The sequence below is a fragment of the Erythrolamprus reginae genome, chromosome 3 (genome assembly GCF_031021105.1).
Source record: "Erythrolamprus reginae isolate rEryReg1 chromosome 3, rEryReg1.hap1, whole genome shotgun sequence".
NCBI classification, from domain to species: Eukaryota; Metazoa; Chordata; class Lepidosauria; order Squamata; family Dipsadidae; genus Erythrolamprus; species Erythrolamprus reginae.
In genome coordinates, this window is record NC_091952.1 from 78,684,469 (window position 1) to 78,702,393 (window position 17,925).

Sequence of the window (17,925 nt, forward strand, 5' to 3'; positions counted from 1 at the left end):
CCACATACACACACACATAGGCATATGTTTAATAAGTTTGAAGTCTTGCTATCTGTAAATAATGCTTTCTCCATTGGAACAGAAAGTAATATATAATCATTTCTTAAGAACCAGTATCCCTGGAGAGATGCATGCAACTTACACGCATACCTCAATCTCTTTCTTTGTTCAGGTTGCCTGTGAGCTTTGTCCTGTTTCTTCCCCTCTTCTTAGTTTTAAATGTGTCTAGTTGTTGTGCTTGGCAAAGTTGAACTTGGTTATTTACCATTGCTCTTTTTGAAGATGATAGATACCTGTTATCTGCCAGATCTCTCCTTATCCACATTTCTTTATCTAAGACCCTGAGAATGAGAGGTTGTAAAGAGGCTCGAGAGTGGAGCAGTTCATAAGAACCTATTGTGATTGTGCAACTTTGTGTTCCTGGAGTCCAAGGTTTTTGTTGGGCTCTTGGACTGAGTCATATAGCAGGCAGCCTGCTTCCTTTTGCTTCTGATTCCTAAAATGGACTCTTATTAATGTTTCCATGGAGTAAATGTTTTCTGGAAGTAACCCCAAAATGAATTATTTATCTGAAAGGAAAATGAAACATTTCGTCCAAATCTGTAAATGTTGGAGACGGGAAGAGTCACCGGACATTGGCTGAGAATTTGGAGGAGAGTATTAGGAAGAAGATGGAGATTATAGCATTTAGACATATATACTGCTTCATAGTGCTTTTGGTTCTGCACTAGGTGAACCTGTTGTTAAATTATGTGAAGCCCACCTTGGGTTACATCCCAGTCTTGGGGGCACTGGCCGACTCAAGGGCTAGTCCTCAAAACCCATTTCACAGAGGCACACCACCATAATCTAAAGCAGGGATCTCCAACCTTAGCAACTTTAAGACTTGTGGATTTCAACTCTCAGTCCTCTCTAAGCGGTTACAGAATCAGCATATTGCCCCAACCATCTGGGTCATCATTTTGCCCACCTCGGAAGGATGGAAGGCTGAGTCAACCTTGAGCCAGTGGTGAGATTTGAACTGCTGAACTACAGCTAGCAGTTAACTGAAGTAGTCTGCAGGACTGCACTCTAACCACTGAGCCATCCTGGCTGTTCCCCAGATTATGAGGTGCAATCAGTGGCTAAGAGAAAGACAGGAGCTTCTGTCTGTGCAATTTAGCTTTTGCATTTCTTTTGCCATCCTCCATGCATCGAAAATGTGAGCTTCCAGGCAAGAACCCACCTTTGGGGTAGAATAATAATAATAAGGGGCATGCATAAGTGCCCCATTGTGCCTACTGTTGCTGTCTTACTGTGCTATTTATCTGTACTTACTTTGCTTATGTTTATGTTTCTACTTATACCTGCTATCTTGTGCATGTTTCACAAACAAATAAAATAAATAAAAATAATTAGTGTAGTGAAGATTGTAGAAAACCAGGATCCTCAAATGTTTGGTAGGACCAACCTACCTGCAGAGCAGGACTTCTAAGCATCTAGAAGTGAGACTGGTTACAGAGTAAACATCCTTTTGTTTACAGCCTAATATAGGTAGTCCTCAATTTACAACAGTTTGTTTAGCGACTGCTCAAAGTTACAACAGCACGGGAAAAAGTGACATGACCATTTTTCACATTTTTTAGCATCCCCATGATCATGTGATCAAAATTCAGATACTTGGCAATTGGTTCTTGGTTGCTGTGTCCCAAGGTTCCCACATGACCTTGGGACACAGCAACAGTGTCCCAAGGTCATGTGATCATTTTTTGCAACCTTCCGACATGCAATGTCATTGGGAAATGACTTTACTCACTTAACATCCATGTTACTAACTTAGCAACTGCAGTGGCTCGCTTAACAAATGTGTAAAGAAAAGTTATAAAATGGGGCAAAACTCACTTAACGAATGTTTCATTTAACAACAGAAATGTTGGGTTGTAAGTCATATGTCAAGGACTACCCATAAAAAGGGGGCTCATTTCTTTATCTTCTTTCTGCAAACAAAAATAAAACACAGCTTGATATGCTAAAGGTATCAATTTGCCATCCCATCTTCCAAAATGTACATGAGATGTAAATAGATCCATTTGCTGCAAAGAAGCAGCCTCTGTGTTCTTAACTGAGAATAAGAGTAACTAAATTCTTGGAGAGTTTCTATGAAATAAGCATTCATGTGTTTATGAGCCTAGATTTCCGGTTTCTCTTTCTCTCCATGAATATGTCCGTACTTATCTGTATTTACGCACTTCTCTATAAAATAATAGTTTGTGTACATGTATACAAAAGGGACAGCCATGAATTCTACAAATAGGCAACTTGTTTTATTTAATTAGTAGTTATCATTTACTAATTCAGCTTTTTCTCCTGGCCTCTCAATGGTTTGACACCTGGCCTCTCATTTATTTGCATATATCTATGAGCACAGTTGCTCAAAAGGTTGGAAAATCTCCAGGATTGCTTTCCCAATGGACAAAGTTGAGTGTCTTTAAACTGGTCTCAGCTTTCTTTGGAAACCAGCGTATAAACCGCAATATTGCTTCTTGGACAGGATTCTACAGTGATGTATTTTCAGTGCCAAAATATGCAGTAGACTGAGGAGAGATGATAGGACATAAAATGTCTCATGCAAGTGTGGGTCTTTTGCTAATTCATGAGAAAAAGCAACAGGATGCATGGCAATAGGTAGAGTAAGACTGAATCTGAATGACTCTTGGATATACCAAGGTTTCCGCTTATATATAACTGTCCTGAAGAATCTACCACGTGCATTTTACCACTGTGAAGGAGCATGTTAATTAGACAACACACTACAATGGTACCTCTACTTAAGAACGGCTCTACTTAAGAACTTTTCTAGATAAGAACCGGGTGTTCAAGACTTTTTTACCTCTTTAGAACTATTTTCTACTTAAGAACCCGAGCCAGGAAAAATTTCCCAGGAAATTTGAGAGCGGCACGAAGGCCCGGCCAGTTTCCTGCCATTCCCCTTGGGTTTCTCTCTCTGGCGCAGTGTATGGGAGGCAGCCTCGCACTGAGTGTATGGGAGGCACGTGCTCCTCCTTGCCGCCTCAGAGTTCCCCTTTTTTGGATTTTTTTTATTCCCCTCGCCTCACCTTCTTCCTTCAGCAGTGACTGTCCTCATCTTCCTCCTCCTCCTCCCACCCAAATTCTGAGGTTTTATTTCTTTCCTAATGGGATTGCACACATTATTTGCTTTTACATTGATTCCTATAGGAAAAATTGCTTCTACTTACAAACTTTTCTATTTAATAATCTGGTCACAGAACGAATTAAGTTCTTAAGTAGAGATACCACTGTATTTCCCTTCAGCATTATAGCTCTGTGTTAGAGTTAAAAGTGGGCGTCTTTTTGTCATATGAGGTCTTAACTTGTCTCTCTCTGTGTATATGTGTGTGGATCAATATATCTGTGTTTGTGTTCCTTTGAGTTGGTCTTGACTCCTGTAGACTATCTAGACAAGTCCTTCAGTTTTTTTGGCTTTCTAGGTTTTCAAAAGTGGTTTGCAGTTGCCTCCTTCCTAGGGCTGAGAGTAAATGACTGGCCACCAACATCACCTTTGCTCCTAGGGTGAAACTAGAACTCATGGTCTCCCTGTTTTTAGTTTGGTTTCTCTAACCACTATAACAGTGTGGCTTGTTTAACTTGACTTATATTCCCTAAAGTAAATATGTCATTTCTTACATCTTCATATTCAAAGCACGTTTGTTATTTTCCATGTGTGAAAGAAACTGTTTTAAATACATTTTGTCATACTCATGTTAGATTAATATGTTACATTTTGCTTTCTACAGAAAATATGTTTTTTCCTGCAAATATAATGAAGTACCTTTATCTGTGCCTTGGGACCAGAGTAACAAGGTAAGTGTCCATCTGCCTCTCTGACCTGCCAATTGATTCTCTTAATTTGTTTTTAAAAGTTTTAGACTCGGGGATTCCCTTCCATTCCTTTCAAATACCACCGTGATCCTAAGATCTCTTCTTCTCCCTTTGTAACCTCAACTTCAACTTCTTATGGGTATTTCGATGCTAAGCCTCTTTTTGTAAGCAGAAGCTGATGGGCTTGGAGGCTGATGGGATGACATCTTCAAAACACACTTTAGTCAGCACATTTTTGTAGGAGGTCTCAAGGTAACTCTTACACTGTGGTGCTTGTTCTCGAAACAATATTCAAATGCAGAACTATGAGCTCCATACAAGAATTATGTGGCATAAAGTCCCTGGAATTGTTATTTATCAACCAAGATAAGAGTGTCTTATTTACTATCTCGGAAACGGCATTAAATCTTACGTAGCTTCCTTTTCAGTAATATCACATTACTAACCAGAGCATACAAAACATTCGCCAGACCAATCCTTGAATGCAGCTCATCTGGGCCCCACACCTGATATTGGACATAAATACATTAGAAAGTGTCCAGAGATACTTTACTAGAAGAGCCTTCCACTCTTCTACTCGCAATAGAATACCTTACACAAATAGACTTGAAATCCTGGGCTTAGAAAGCTATAATAATAATAATAATAATAATAATAATAATAATAATAATAATAATAACAACAACAACAACAACAACAACAACAACAACATCATCAACAATAACAACAACAATTAGAACAAATGCTGGCAAAGCCAGAATTGAAAAATCAACAGATGATCCAAAGTGCAGACTCTGTAAAGAAACAGATGAAACAATTGATCACATACTCAGCTGCTGCAAAAAGATCGCACAGACTGACTACAAGCATAGACATGATGCTGTGGCACAGATGATCCACTGGAACTTGTGCCGGAACTACCATTTATCAGTGGCAAAGAACTGGTGGGATCATAAGCCCGAAAAAGTGGTCGAAAATGAGCAATCAAAACTACTGTGGGACTTCCGACTTCAGACTGACCGAATTCTGAAGCATAACACACCAGACATCCTGATTGTGGAGAGAAAGAAAGTATGGATCATCAACATCGCAATCCCAGGGGACAGCAGAATTGAGGAGAAGCAGCTAGAGAAATTGTTCTGTCTGGGTCCCCCCAGATGCCAACACCAACCAAAAAGAGTAGCCAGACACACTGGTAAAAAGCAAAGGCAGTTTATATAATTCAAAGCAAACACAGGTAACAAAAACTGTTCTTACAGACAGGAACACTATGAAGCTTCACAGAGCTTTCATGAAGGCCAGGCAATAAAAAGGATTCTTGCTGGCAAAAACAACGCTGGAGATAATAAAACCCACGCCTCCCCCAAGTCTTCCAGACTTCTAGGCCACAAGCCAAGATCAGAGACGCCGAGAACCGAAGCAAGGTCACAGGACTCCCAATTGATAACTCTCCACAAGACTGTAAGGGCGGGCCTGCCTTTTCAACCCTGCTGAGGAGAACCACACCCAAACCCAGCTGTTGCCAATTCAGGGATGGAAATATCTTTCTAATTGGCCCCATCTTTGAGCTGCTCGTCGCTGCCTCATGTCTATTATAGCCTGTGTGTCTTCATCCAATGAATGCAGGCTACTAGCTGGGAAGAGCCCCCCCCCGGGGGTCTCAGGCTGCTCTCCCTCCTCCTCTTCCTGACATTCCTCTCCCCTGTCTGCCTGGTCCTCCCCCTCCTGTTCACTGTCCTCCTCCTCTAGGCATGGATCCGGCAGAGATCCAGCCAGTCCCTGAGAAGCCTCAGGCTGAATCACAACAGAAATTAGTGAAATATAAAGATCTAAAAATCGAGCTGCAACGACTCTGGCATAAGCCAGTGAAAGTGGTCCCAGTGGTACTTGGCACGCTGGGCTCAGTGCCAAAGGATCTCAGCGGACATTTGAAAACCATCGGAATTGACAAAATCTCCATCTGTCAATTGCAAAAGGATGCTTTACTGGGATCGGCAAACATAATTTGCTGCTACATCAAACAGTCCTAGGTGCTTGGGAAGTGCCCGACTGGTGATGAAATACGAAATCCAACATAGTGATCTCATTTGCTGAGTTGTATTGACATAATAATAATAATAATAATAATAATAATAATAATAATAATAATAATAATAATAATAATAATTTATTAGATTTGTATGCCACTCCTCTCTGCAGACTATGTTGCCATCAGCATGACCTAAGCATAGCTCATAAAATTATCTGCTACAACATCCTACCTGCCTACGTCTACTTCAGCTTCAACCACAACAATACACAAGCACACAACAGATACAAACTCAAAGTGAACTGCCCCAAGCTTGACTGTAGAAAATATGACTTTAGGAACAGAGTAGTTATTTATTTATTTTTATTTATTTATTTTGTCCAAAACACAATGAAGGTTACAGAGGATATACTCGTAGTAAAATATAACAATGAAAGAATATAAGTGAAGATATAGGAATAAAATATATCAATGAAAGAATAGAAGAAAAGATATAGGAATAGAAGAAAAGATATAGGAGAGACAATAGGACAGGGGACGGAAGGCACGCTGGTGCACTTATGCACGCCCCCTTACTGACCTCTTGGGAATCTGGAGTTAGTGCCTGGAACTCACTACCTGACTCTATGGTTTTATCACCTAACCCTCAAAACTTTACCCTTAGACTGTCCACCTCATTTGATTCCTAAGAGGTCAGTAAGGGGCATGCATTAGCGCACCAGCGTGCCCACTGTCCCTGTCCAATTGTTCCCAGTGTCCATCTTATGTATATAAACAATGTTATATCTATGTATATTACAAATACATACTTGACAAAATAAATAAAATAAAGTATCCAGAATACAGACAGTTTGGAGCATCTCTTCAGACACAGCTTTGTTCATATGTCTCAAAAACTAAACATTCAGTAGTAAAGAGTTTTACTGCATTTCTGGACACAATTCAAAGTGTTGGAAATGATCTATAAAGCCCTACATTGCATCGGGCCAGATTACCTGCAGACCGCCTTCTGCTGCATGAATCCAAGCGACCGGTTAGGTCCCACAGAGTCGTCCTTCTCCAAGTACCGTCAACTAGACAATGTCGCTTGGTGGGGCCTAGGGGAAGAGCCTTTTCTGTGGGGGCTCCAACACTCTGGAATCAGCTCCCCCCGGAGATTTGTACTGCCCCCACCCTCCTTGCCTTCCACAAGAGTCTTAAGACTCATTTATGCTGCCAGGCTTGGGGTGATTAGACTCTAGCCCCTGGCCGATGAATGTTACGTATGGTTGTTGTGTGAGTAGATATGATTGGTCTTTTTAAAAAAAATATTTTTTTTTAAATTAAATTGCAAAGACAGACAAAACATACATTACATGTAACATTTAGTGGAGCAACAATCGCTCCTCTCAAAGTAGAAGTCATCTTTATATTTATAATAAGTAAAAAAGGGAAAAATAAACTAACTTTATCATTGTTTATAAAATACTTAGATATATCAATTGTAAGATAATAAGTAAAGATTTAGCAACTTGGAAGAATTTACAATTATCATTTTTAGGTAGAATCTCCACAATTAAAATGAATATTTTGCCTAAAGTTTTGTTTTTATTTCAAGTAATTCCAATAAACCCTGGAAAAGATTTTTTTACAGAATTAACAAGAATAACAAAATGATTGTTCTTTTTAAAATAATACTGGGTTTTTTAGATGAGTATACTTCGTTTTTTAAATTAATTGGATTTAGATGATTATATTGTATTGTTCTTCTTTTTATGTGCTGTAAGCCGCCGCGAGTCTTTGCAGAGGGATGGCATATAAATACAATTAAATAAATATATATATATATATATATATGCAAGAGGAAGACTCAAAGTTCATTGTATTTTTTTCAATATATACCCAATGCAGGTTTATCTGAGTTATAACAACGTTACTGCACTGAAGACATTGGTAGCTAAAGGCAACTGGGTACTTGCATCTGAAAGAAACAAGGTAACTATCCCATCTTCAAGCAGCTCTGTTCAGCCCCAGTGGCACAATATATGATCATGTCCTTAGGTCAATGATGGCGAATCTTTTTTCCCTCAGGTGCCAAAAGAGCGTGGGCATGCGTGAGTGCCCATACCCATAATTCAATTAGTGGGAAGGGCAAAAACGGCTTTTCTTGCCTCCCGGAGGCCCTTTGGAGGCCAGAAACGGCCTGTTTCCCAACTTCTGGTGGGCCCAATAGGCTCATGTTTTGCCCTCCCCAGGTTCCAAAGGATTCCCTGGAGCCAGGGGAGGGTAAAAACATCCTCCCCCATCCTTCCGGAGGCTCTCTAGAAGCCAAAAACGCCCTCCCAGAGCCTCTGTGTGAGCCAAAAATCAGCTGGCTGTCACACACATGCACATTGGAACTGAGCAACGGCAATAGCTCACGTGCCAGCAGATAGGGCTCTACGTGCCACCTGTGGCACCCGCGCCATCGGTTCGCCATCACTAGTTCTCAGTCTCTCCAAGTAGCAATTCCCCTGCATGGAATATCGTCATGGATCACTTTTCCCTAAATGGGTGTCTTCCAAGTGCCTTGAAATTACAAGCAACCGAATGCTTCATTTTGATTGTATGGTTAGTCTTCGACTTAAAATGGTTCATTTAGTGACTGTTCAATGGCGCTGAAAAAAGTGACCTAATGATTGTTTTTCATACTTACAACCAGTGTAGCCTTGCCATGGTCATGTGGTCAGAACTGACTCATATTTATGATAGTTGCAATGTCCCAGGGTCATGTGATCCCCTTTTGTGCGACATTCTGACAAGCAAAGTCAGCAGGGAAGCCAAATTCATTTAGCAACCATGTAATTAACTTCACAGCAGCAGGGATTTACTTAACAACAGTGACAAGGAAGGTTGTAAAGTGAGGCAAAGCTCACTTAACCAATGTCTTGCAACAGAAATTTTTGACTCAATTGTGATTGCAAGTCGAAGACTATCTGGGGATTGTAGATATCAGGCTAAGGAACGATTGTCCAACTTTAAGAAAAGGCAGTCTGATTCCTCTAGATCAAGACTCCCCAACCTCTGGGCTGCGGCCCGCTGCCACACCTGTTTGGAATTGGGGCTGTGTGAATGGCTGGTTGGTGTGCATGCACATATGCATGCAGCTCAATTTGCACAAGTGATGGGCCAGCTCAAACAAGTCGAGTTGCATGCATGTCCGCCGGTTATCCACTCATGCGGCTCAATTCTGAATAGGTCATGCCAGTTCCCTTCTCCCCCCTCCAATGGGGCTACCAAACCACAAAGGTTGGAGACCCTCTGCTGCTCTAGATTGTTTGAACCACCATTTCCACCCACTCTCGCTATGGACTGTATTGGCTAGAACTGATCAGAATTAAACTCAAAACATCTATACAGGGGTGGGTTCCTTGTCTCCTTCCCATCCTACTTGACAGTTGCCCAGATGACAACACCACTGTGGGAGATACTGACTTCTAAAAAAAAAGATTGCTAAATTGAGTTAACTGGTGTACTGAGATCTTTATTTAGTTGAAAGTAATAGAGGGTTAACATTCTTAATTCTCCTGGGTAACCATTCTAGTACAGTATTATAGATTTTCCTGTGTATTGCTTTGGTAGCTAACATTGGGGTAACATGTTGAAGCATTGTCTAAATCTCTAAGTGCTGCTGCTATTGCTATTAAATAATCACCATGGCAATATATAGCTGTTGAGTACATTCTAATGTTTCTCAAACGTTCTTCATCTAATGAATCTCATACTGATGAGATGAATTCCTTAGAGGGGGCATTATTTGAGAAGTTATGCTGGTCCCCATTGAATTCAGATGTTGCTTTTGTTTTGTCACTTATTTTATCCATTTCATGGATAATGAAACAACTGCATGTTTTCACACTCGCAGTAAACTCTGGGGTAACATGTTGAATTTGATCATTTTAAGTTCAAGATGTACGTTCTGGAGGAGGACAAGTTTCTCTCTGTCCAAATTGAGATGACCATCAGCTTTAATGTACTGCAAGCTTTCTGGTTGATGTCCGATCTTCGGAACAGACACGAGTGGGATAGACATTGTGCGTAAGTACTTTGGAAAATCTTTCTTTGTGTGCGTGTGGTTATTGGAGATTATGACTTCATTTTACTTATTTATTTATTTGTCAATCGAGTATAGGATAGTAGTTTATATAAAGATAATATAGAAAGTAATGATAAAAGAAGACAACAGGACAGTAGGACAGAGGTAGGCACAATGTTGTGCTTATGCACACCCCTTACAGACCTCTTAGAAAAGGAGAGAGGTCAATTGTAGATAATCTAATGTTAAAGATTTTGGGGGTTATTACTTCATTTTTTTTTAATTTTGGAAATTTTTGCACAAGATGCATAGCAATAACAATTAATAGCAGCAAAAAATCTTGAGTTTCTCATAATCCCAGTTATTACTTATCCTTCTGATCTGTCAACATTACCTATTTCCTTAGCTTTTTATGACTTTAACTTTGTTGTTTGTATCTCCTGATTTATGTTGATTGCTTTTTTTGTATCCAATTATGATTGTTATTGTTAACGGCGAGTATTCTGAGCAGAGTCAGGTTACAAGCGGTGTGCCACAAGGGTCTGTTCTGGGTCCTATTCTTTTTAATATGTTTGTGAGTGACATAGGGGAAGTTTTGGGAGGGAAGGTTTGCCTATTTGCTGATGATTCTAAGGTGTGCAATAGGGTTGATATTCCTGGAGGCGTCTGTAATATGGTAAATGATTTAGCTTTACTAGATAAATGGTCAAAGCAATGGAAACTGCAGTTTAATGTTTCCAAATGTAAAATAATGCACTTGTGAAAAAGGAATCCTCAATCTGAGTATTGTATTGGCAGTTCTGTGCTAGCAAATACTTCAGAAGAAAAGGATTTAGGGGTAGTGATTTCTGACAGTCTCAAAATGGGTGAACAGTGCAGTCAGGCGGTAGGGAAAGCAAGTAGGATGCTTGGCTGCATAGCTAGAGGTATAACAAGCAGGAAGAGGGAGATTATGATCCCGCTATATAGAGCGCTGGTGAGACCACATTTGGAATACTGTGTTCAGTTCTGGAGACCTCACCTACAAAAAGATATTGACAAAATTGAACGGGTCCAAAGACGGGCTACAAGAATGGTGGAAGGTCTTAAGCATAAAACATATCAGGAAAGACTCAATGAACTCATTCTGTATAGTCTGGAGGACAGAAGGAAAAGGGGGGACATGATCGAAACATTTAAATATATTAAAGGGTTAAATAAGGTCCAGGAGGGAAGTGTTTTTAATAGGAAAGTGAACACAAGAACAAGGGGACACAATCTGAAGTTAGTTGGGGGAAAGATCAAAAGTAACGTGAGAAAATATTATTTTACTGAAAGAGTAGTAGATCCTTGGAACAAACTTCCAGCAGACATGGTTGGTAAATCCACAGTAACTGAATTTAAACATGCCTGGGATAAATATATATCCATCCTAAGATAAAATACAGAAAATAGTATAAGGGCAGACTAGATGGACCATGAGGTCTTTTTCTGCCGTCAGACTTCTATGTTTCTAGGTTTCTATGATGTATGTTGATTACTTATTTAATATCATGTGACTGTCACTGAATGTGATGATTGTATATTATTATTATGATAATGATGTATCCCTTGTTGCTTTTATGAACACTGAGAACCTATGCACCAGAGAAAAAATCCTTGTGTGTGTCCAATCACATTGGCCAATAAAGAATTCTACAGTAATTCTATTTGTTTTTTGCATTTTGGTAGAAACTTAACACAGAGATCACATCTGTTTGGCTGTATTCATACAACACACTAAGTTAAGACAATTACAAAACTACTGGTTACATTTTTTGATTTGATTTGATTTGATTTGATTTGTATGCTCCATAGACTATGTATCAAGTTTGTTTAGCTGAAATATTAGCTTATTGTGGGTGGGCATGTGAACACAAACCATTTAATTAACAATTTCTGATTTAATGTTTTGTGCCAGCCTCAAAATGGGAGAATTTAGGAGGCAGATCTAAGTTGATGGTTTTGTACCAGTAATTCTAAAACAGAGATGGGCAACTCCTTACACCCCTTTGGATGACACTTTTTAGATCAGAAGACAAGAATAAAAATGATTGCTTTCTCCATGGTGATGGTTACAGCTTAATACACATCTATATATTTCAACCTTTGAAGGAATAAAAAGTAGAAATGTTGCAGCTGAAGTTAAATACGTACAATTCATACGTCTGCATTCTTTTTTGCAGGAGATGTGAACTTATCCAGCAAGTTGACAAAGATGACATGATTTATCATGTAATTAGCCGTACTGTCAGTGATGAAAACAAGCCTCAGGACTTTGTTGTCCTGGTATCACGAAGGCAACCTTGCAGCCCCAGGTATATCAGCTAGGCTAATCCTCAAAAGTCCAGTTTTTATGGCATTCTTATAAACGAATTTGGACTAAAAGCTTTCAGAATTTACAATTAGGTATTGCTCCAAATTCATCTGGGGGCATCAGATGGGGAAGGTTGGGGTTACCTTTGGCTTCAATAATATATATATCAAAGTCCATTAATCAGCTCCAATCTGATTTGAATTTTAAACTATAAATGGAGAATCAGTTTGATTCATGGACACTGAAGTTTCAAAGTTTCCGGCCACTTATCTGCAAAATTCCATCCAAAATTGATTCTGCTCAGTTTGGTCTACATCAGTGGTTCCCAACGTGGGACCCACACGCCATAGGGGGGCAATTTGATTTTTAATAGGGGCAATTGGATCCCTGTTTAAACCAAGACAATGGCCTTAAAAGCTTCCTTCACATGAGTAGTTCACTTTTTGAATAGTAAGAATTATATGTCACAGGAATGGGGTAGGGTGGGGGTGAAGGGTGTTATCAGGATTTTGGAGATGCTTGGGTGGGGCATGGGTAAAAAAAGGTTGGGAACCACTGGTCTACATTGTCATTTTTTTAAAAAAGTTGATTCAGTTCTGTGATTTAGCTGAATTGTCATGAATTCTCCAAATCAAAGTTTTGGGCCTGCATATCTATAGAGATTATGCCAGTTTTAAGCTGAAATTTTAACATCTGATGAAAACCATTTCTTTTTTCTTTCTTTTTTTTAAGTAAACGGGTTCCAGAGTACATGATAAGTGGAATAAGGATACATTGATTATCCTTGCTTGCTCTGATCATATTTTTCTTCTTCTTTCATTTTCCTTCCAGAGATCCATACGTTTTAGCATTCAGATCAGTCACATTGCCAACATACCCTGAAATGCCAGAGTATACCCGAGGGGAGACTTTATGTTCTGGCTTCTGTTTTTGGCAGGAAGCAGCTGAAATAACCAAGGTAAGCATTTGCCTTACAATGACATCATGAAATCGTTCATACTTGCAAAAGAGTTCCCTTTCACATTCCCAGTTGGGCTAATTCTGGCTTTATACAGCATCAACTACAGTTTCTCTAGTTTCCAAAGTGTTGTTTGGACGCCATAACTTTTTATTATTTATAGCATGGTTGTAACCAGTAGTCGGTTGCTCCCGGTTCTTAGAACCAGTAGTGGTAGGAGGCTCCACCTACTTGTTGTAATGTATATGGATCCTGAAATGTTGGTGAGAGGTGGATGAACAAATATCTGAGCTCATGTCTTGGCTCTGGATCACAACTGGTGTAAGGATTTCAGTTCAGTTCCCTAGCATATTCTTCACAGAGTGAACTCCCATGAATAATGAACTACTGTATTTTTCGGAGTATAAGACACACTGGAGTATAAGACGGACCTTAGTTTTTGGGGAGGAAAATAGGGGAAAGAATCTGTTTACCAAATATTCATCCAGCTAGCATCCTTAGTCTGGTCAGTTTCAGCACATTATTTTATTCCCTGATTAGGGCTTTAAAGAAACCTTATTTGGAGAGAGTAACAATGAAAGAGCTTGCAAGCAAATAAGAGCTGGGAACATTTTTAGCACCTGGTTAGTGCTGGAAATAAACACTTGGAGCAAGTTAGAGCAATGGAAAAAAACCCTGCAAAGACTTAGAGCTTGGAAAACATTCTTCACAGACAGTAACAGTGAAAGAACCTGAAAGATAAGAGCTGAAAAGATCGTTAGCAACTAGTTAGGGCTGGGGGGGGAAACCTTCAAAAAAAGCTGCATTCAGAGTATAAGACACACTGAATTTTCAGCCTCTTTTAGGGAGGAAAAGGTGTGTCTTATACTCTGAAAAATACAGTATTTTGGGATTTCCTTTCTATTCATGAATTTTACCTCTTTTTATTTTTATTCGTCTGCTATACAGTATAAAATTGGCTGGATATTATCCTTCCATATCTGTTTTAATAGGGAAAATATCTGTTCAGATTCAAGGACACTTTCTGAGCACTCTTAATGGGATGAATTCTTAATGTGGACACTGTTAGGATCTATTGTTCTTAAAAGCAATTTGCATGCTACTACTTAATGTTTTTCTCTGTAAGCCACATAGAAAATACATAACGTCGATAAATCAACCTTTGTTTGAATGGATATGTATCATTGCAATTATGGATGAGCAACATGTGGCTTTACAAATATTTTTAACCAACAATAATGACTATTAGTAAGTTATAGTGACACTATTAAGGGTGAAGAAGAAAAAGCCACAACAAATTATGATTGTTTTAAACATGCCATGATTTATTCATTGGTCTTATATTGATATTACATCCAGTCAAAAACATTTCAGCCTCATTATGACATAGCACCCACTATGAAATAATAATAATAATAATAATAATAATAATAATAATAATAATAATAATTTATTGGATTTGTATGCCGCCCCTCTGCAAGAGTTTATTTATAAATTTAGAATATATAGTTAAAATATATTAAAAGCTGTGTTTCACAAAGATGCTTACATGAGTAAGCATCCTTTTTTACATCACCTAACCCCCAAAACTTTACCCTTAGACTATCTACTGTTGACCTGTCTTGATTCCTAAGAGGTCAAAAAGGGGCATGCATAAGTGCACCAGAGTGCCTTCCGTCCCCTGTCCTAATGTTTCTCTTTTACTAGTATCGTGTATATAAACATTATTATGTCTCTGTATACCACCAATACTGTTATGTCATGGCCTTGGCCAGGTCAGTTCCCATTGGCTAAATCTCCAATGGAAGACCCTGAGGTGCTGCAAAGTCCCTGAGGGGAACGATGTCTCAGAGGGACTTAGAGCGCCCCAGCCAGGCGGGTCACTCATGAACGCCAATCCTAGAAAGAAGACTTGGACACATTTCTCTCTGGGTCATGTGACATAGTATTGAGCTGTGCATCTCCTTTTATTGGGGGCATATGCAAATGGGAATGATTATACGTACATGTCAAGTGATATACAAACATCCAATAAGGTAATTCTAAAACATGACACAACTTCCGAGTCCTTCCTATCTCCATATGGCACGCAACCAATTTCCACCGAGCAAATGTCTCTCATGGCCAATTTCCTGGGACCCTTTGTTGTTTAACACAGCTATCTCCTGTTTACCATAATGCAAGGTCTTTTATCACAGCCTTCATCCTGTTTACCCCAGGCAATGTAAATTGCATCCTTTGATCACACAGTTCTCATCCTGTTGATGCTTTCTTGTTATCCGAAGAGAATTGTTGAACCGTTTTATGGCCAGTCATTTCCTTAAGCAGATTTCACCAGAAGTGCAGACTCAACTATGTGACTTATGTGACTTACATGTAGTCCTGTCCTGGCTAAATGGAATCAGAGTGTATAAGGCATTTATGCTAGAAGTACGGATATATAAATCCTATCCTAACATTTATGCTACATCGGTCGGCTACAAGACACATCCTTGTTTATATACATGGTACTAGTAAATGAGAAACATTACGACAGGGGATGGAAGGCATGTATGTGGCAAAACAAACAAGATAAATAAATAAGTTGTTTGCTACCACGTTGCCAATATAATGGCTCACCCTTGAGCTAAGCTATACATTTGCAATTTCCAGAGACAGTTAGGCATGTTCTTGTGTTTAAGCTTGAAAATGAACCTTCTGGCATTCAAATTTGATGCTTATGTTGAAAGAGGAAATTAATAGAGTTCATTTGGTCCCAGGATTTCCAAAGAATCGGCTGATAAACTTTTTTTTGCTTCCAGATATCATACTATCATCAAGCCACATCAGGTCTTCTCTCCTATATCACAACGAATGTAGCTGGCTTGTCTTCAAGTTTCTATCGCACATTTGAAGACTGTGAGAAATTCCTTGAGAAGAACAAAGACAAAACCTTCCCTGAGCTTCAGAATCTTTAGCTTGCATAATCCTTCCTCCGTCTTTTTTCAAAACTGCCCCGTGATGAACTGTGTTGTAAATACTATCAGAAATTACTCCATTGGGTATGTGAAGAGAAGAGAATTGAAAACTGACCTGTTCAGATGCATCAATTTATATAGCCAGTCTTAGAAGAGAACCCATTTATGGTGGCTTCTGAGCTGAATTAGAATTTTCTATCCAGGTCAAGTAAGCCTTAGTAATCAGAGTATAAAGGAGCACAATAGGAAGGTTCTTCCAGGATTTTGCAAGCCTTTACTTGCCTCCGCATTGGTTTCTCCGAAGTCCTATATTTATGATGGTCAGAAAAATCTGATGAAGAATAGAACTTCCAACCTGATACGTTTTGGTGAGAGTCTTCCGTCACCATTTTTGCCTTGTTCGGGACACTAGGAATTAAAGCACAGATTGCAATTTTGTATTAAATTCAGCTTAAATAAGATGTAAATGTGAAATGTATTTTAAAGTGCCTTTTAATCAAGGGAATCAGATTCGAAAGAGTGAAAAGTCATAGGAAGAATTTTTTAACAGGAGAATCCATAACATAACATTGGGGATGGTGGTGGGTTATCATATAATGAAATATGTATGAAACCTCAAAGCACATTGTACAAAACACAGCAAATTACTGAAATGTCACATGTAAACGAAAATTTTAAACATTTTTTTGTGCATAGTTTCTCCTGAATGTTAGGAAATTCTGGTATGTTTTATATCAACATTTGATTATTTTGTCACCAAGGGATTATTCTTGTATGAAAATGTCTCTCAGATTTATCTTTCGTATTTTGGAAGAAATTTTCTTCTTTGAAGAGAGAATGCCTCATTATCTATTTTGCTAGATGGTTCTTTTCCCCTAAGGTTTTACACGAATTTTGTGTAAAATTTTAATGGCTTCTAGAGCTGTGGAAGGTTATTGAAATCAATGACAATAAAAGTTACGTGAAAAGAAGAAGTATCTCATATCTCCTATTTTTGTTCTGGAAAATGTGGCAAGTATTCATATGTTCCCTTCCTTAGTATAAATCAGTGTTTTTCGATCTTGGGAACTTCAACTCTCAGAATTTCCCAGCCAATTTTAAGATGCATAGATTTCAACTCCAGAATTCTCCAGCCAGCACTTAAAGATCCCAGATTTGCTATGCTATGAATTCCATGTAACAAGTTTTATCTTCAGAGTTTCAAAGAAACTGACATTTTAAAGACTCAGCCTGAAAGCATAAATTGGTGGAGAAAAACTACTGAAGACTAGATTCAGGTTAAGTTGGAATAAGTATCGATTGAGATAAAAACCAAAGATTAGTGTCCATATAAATCAGGAAGCTAAATGGCTAAACCTATTCCTAATTTCATTTCTTTATATAATTAATTTTAAGTCAGCCAAAATAGAGAAAGGGATCTAAGGCAGGGCTGTCAAATACTGGCCACGCCCAGTTTAGTTAAGGGGGGAAGTCCCAATACATCACATGATGTCACTATGACAACATGAGTTTGACACCCCTGATCTAAGGTGACTAAAGTTATTCAAAACATACTATTACAAATAAATGCATCCCATGTCTATGTTTGTATACTGCCTGTACTGTCTAATTAATGGACAATAGTATGTTGTCTTGCAAGTAATTGTATAAGTTAGAGCAGTGTTTCCCAACCTTGGCAACTTGAAGATATCTGGACTTCAAATCCCAGAATTC

The 17,925-nt window shown here is 38.8% G+C and overlaps 1 protein-coding gene across 5 annotated transcripts in view; it reads left to right on the forward strand.

Annotated features, from left to right (window-relative positions):
• The window catches only part of ACOT11 (acyl-CoA thioesterase 11), a 186,857-nt gene extending 169,674 nt beyond the window's left edge, over positions 1-17,183 (forward strand). For all 5 annotated transcript variants that reach the window (XM_070745972.1, XM_070745973.1, XM_070745970.1 and 2 more), the window contains 6 exons: positions 3,795-3,861; positions 7,799-7,882; positions 9,831-9,964; positions 12,167-12,298; positions 13,129-13,255; positions 16,057-17,183. In XM_070745972.1, the coding sequence (XP_070602073.1) occupies positions 3,795-3,861; positions 7,799-7,882; positions 9,831-9,964; positions 12,167-12,298; positions 13,129-13,255; positions 16,057-16,212 (700 nt within the window). In that variant the 3' untranslated portion in view covers positions 16,213-17,183. The remainder of the gene's footprint in view (positions 1-3,794; positions 3,862-7,798; positions 7,883-9,830; positions 9,965-12,166; positions 12,299-13,128; positions 13,256-16,056) is intronic.
• The last annotated feature ends 742 nt before the right edge of the window (positions 17,184-17,925 follow it).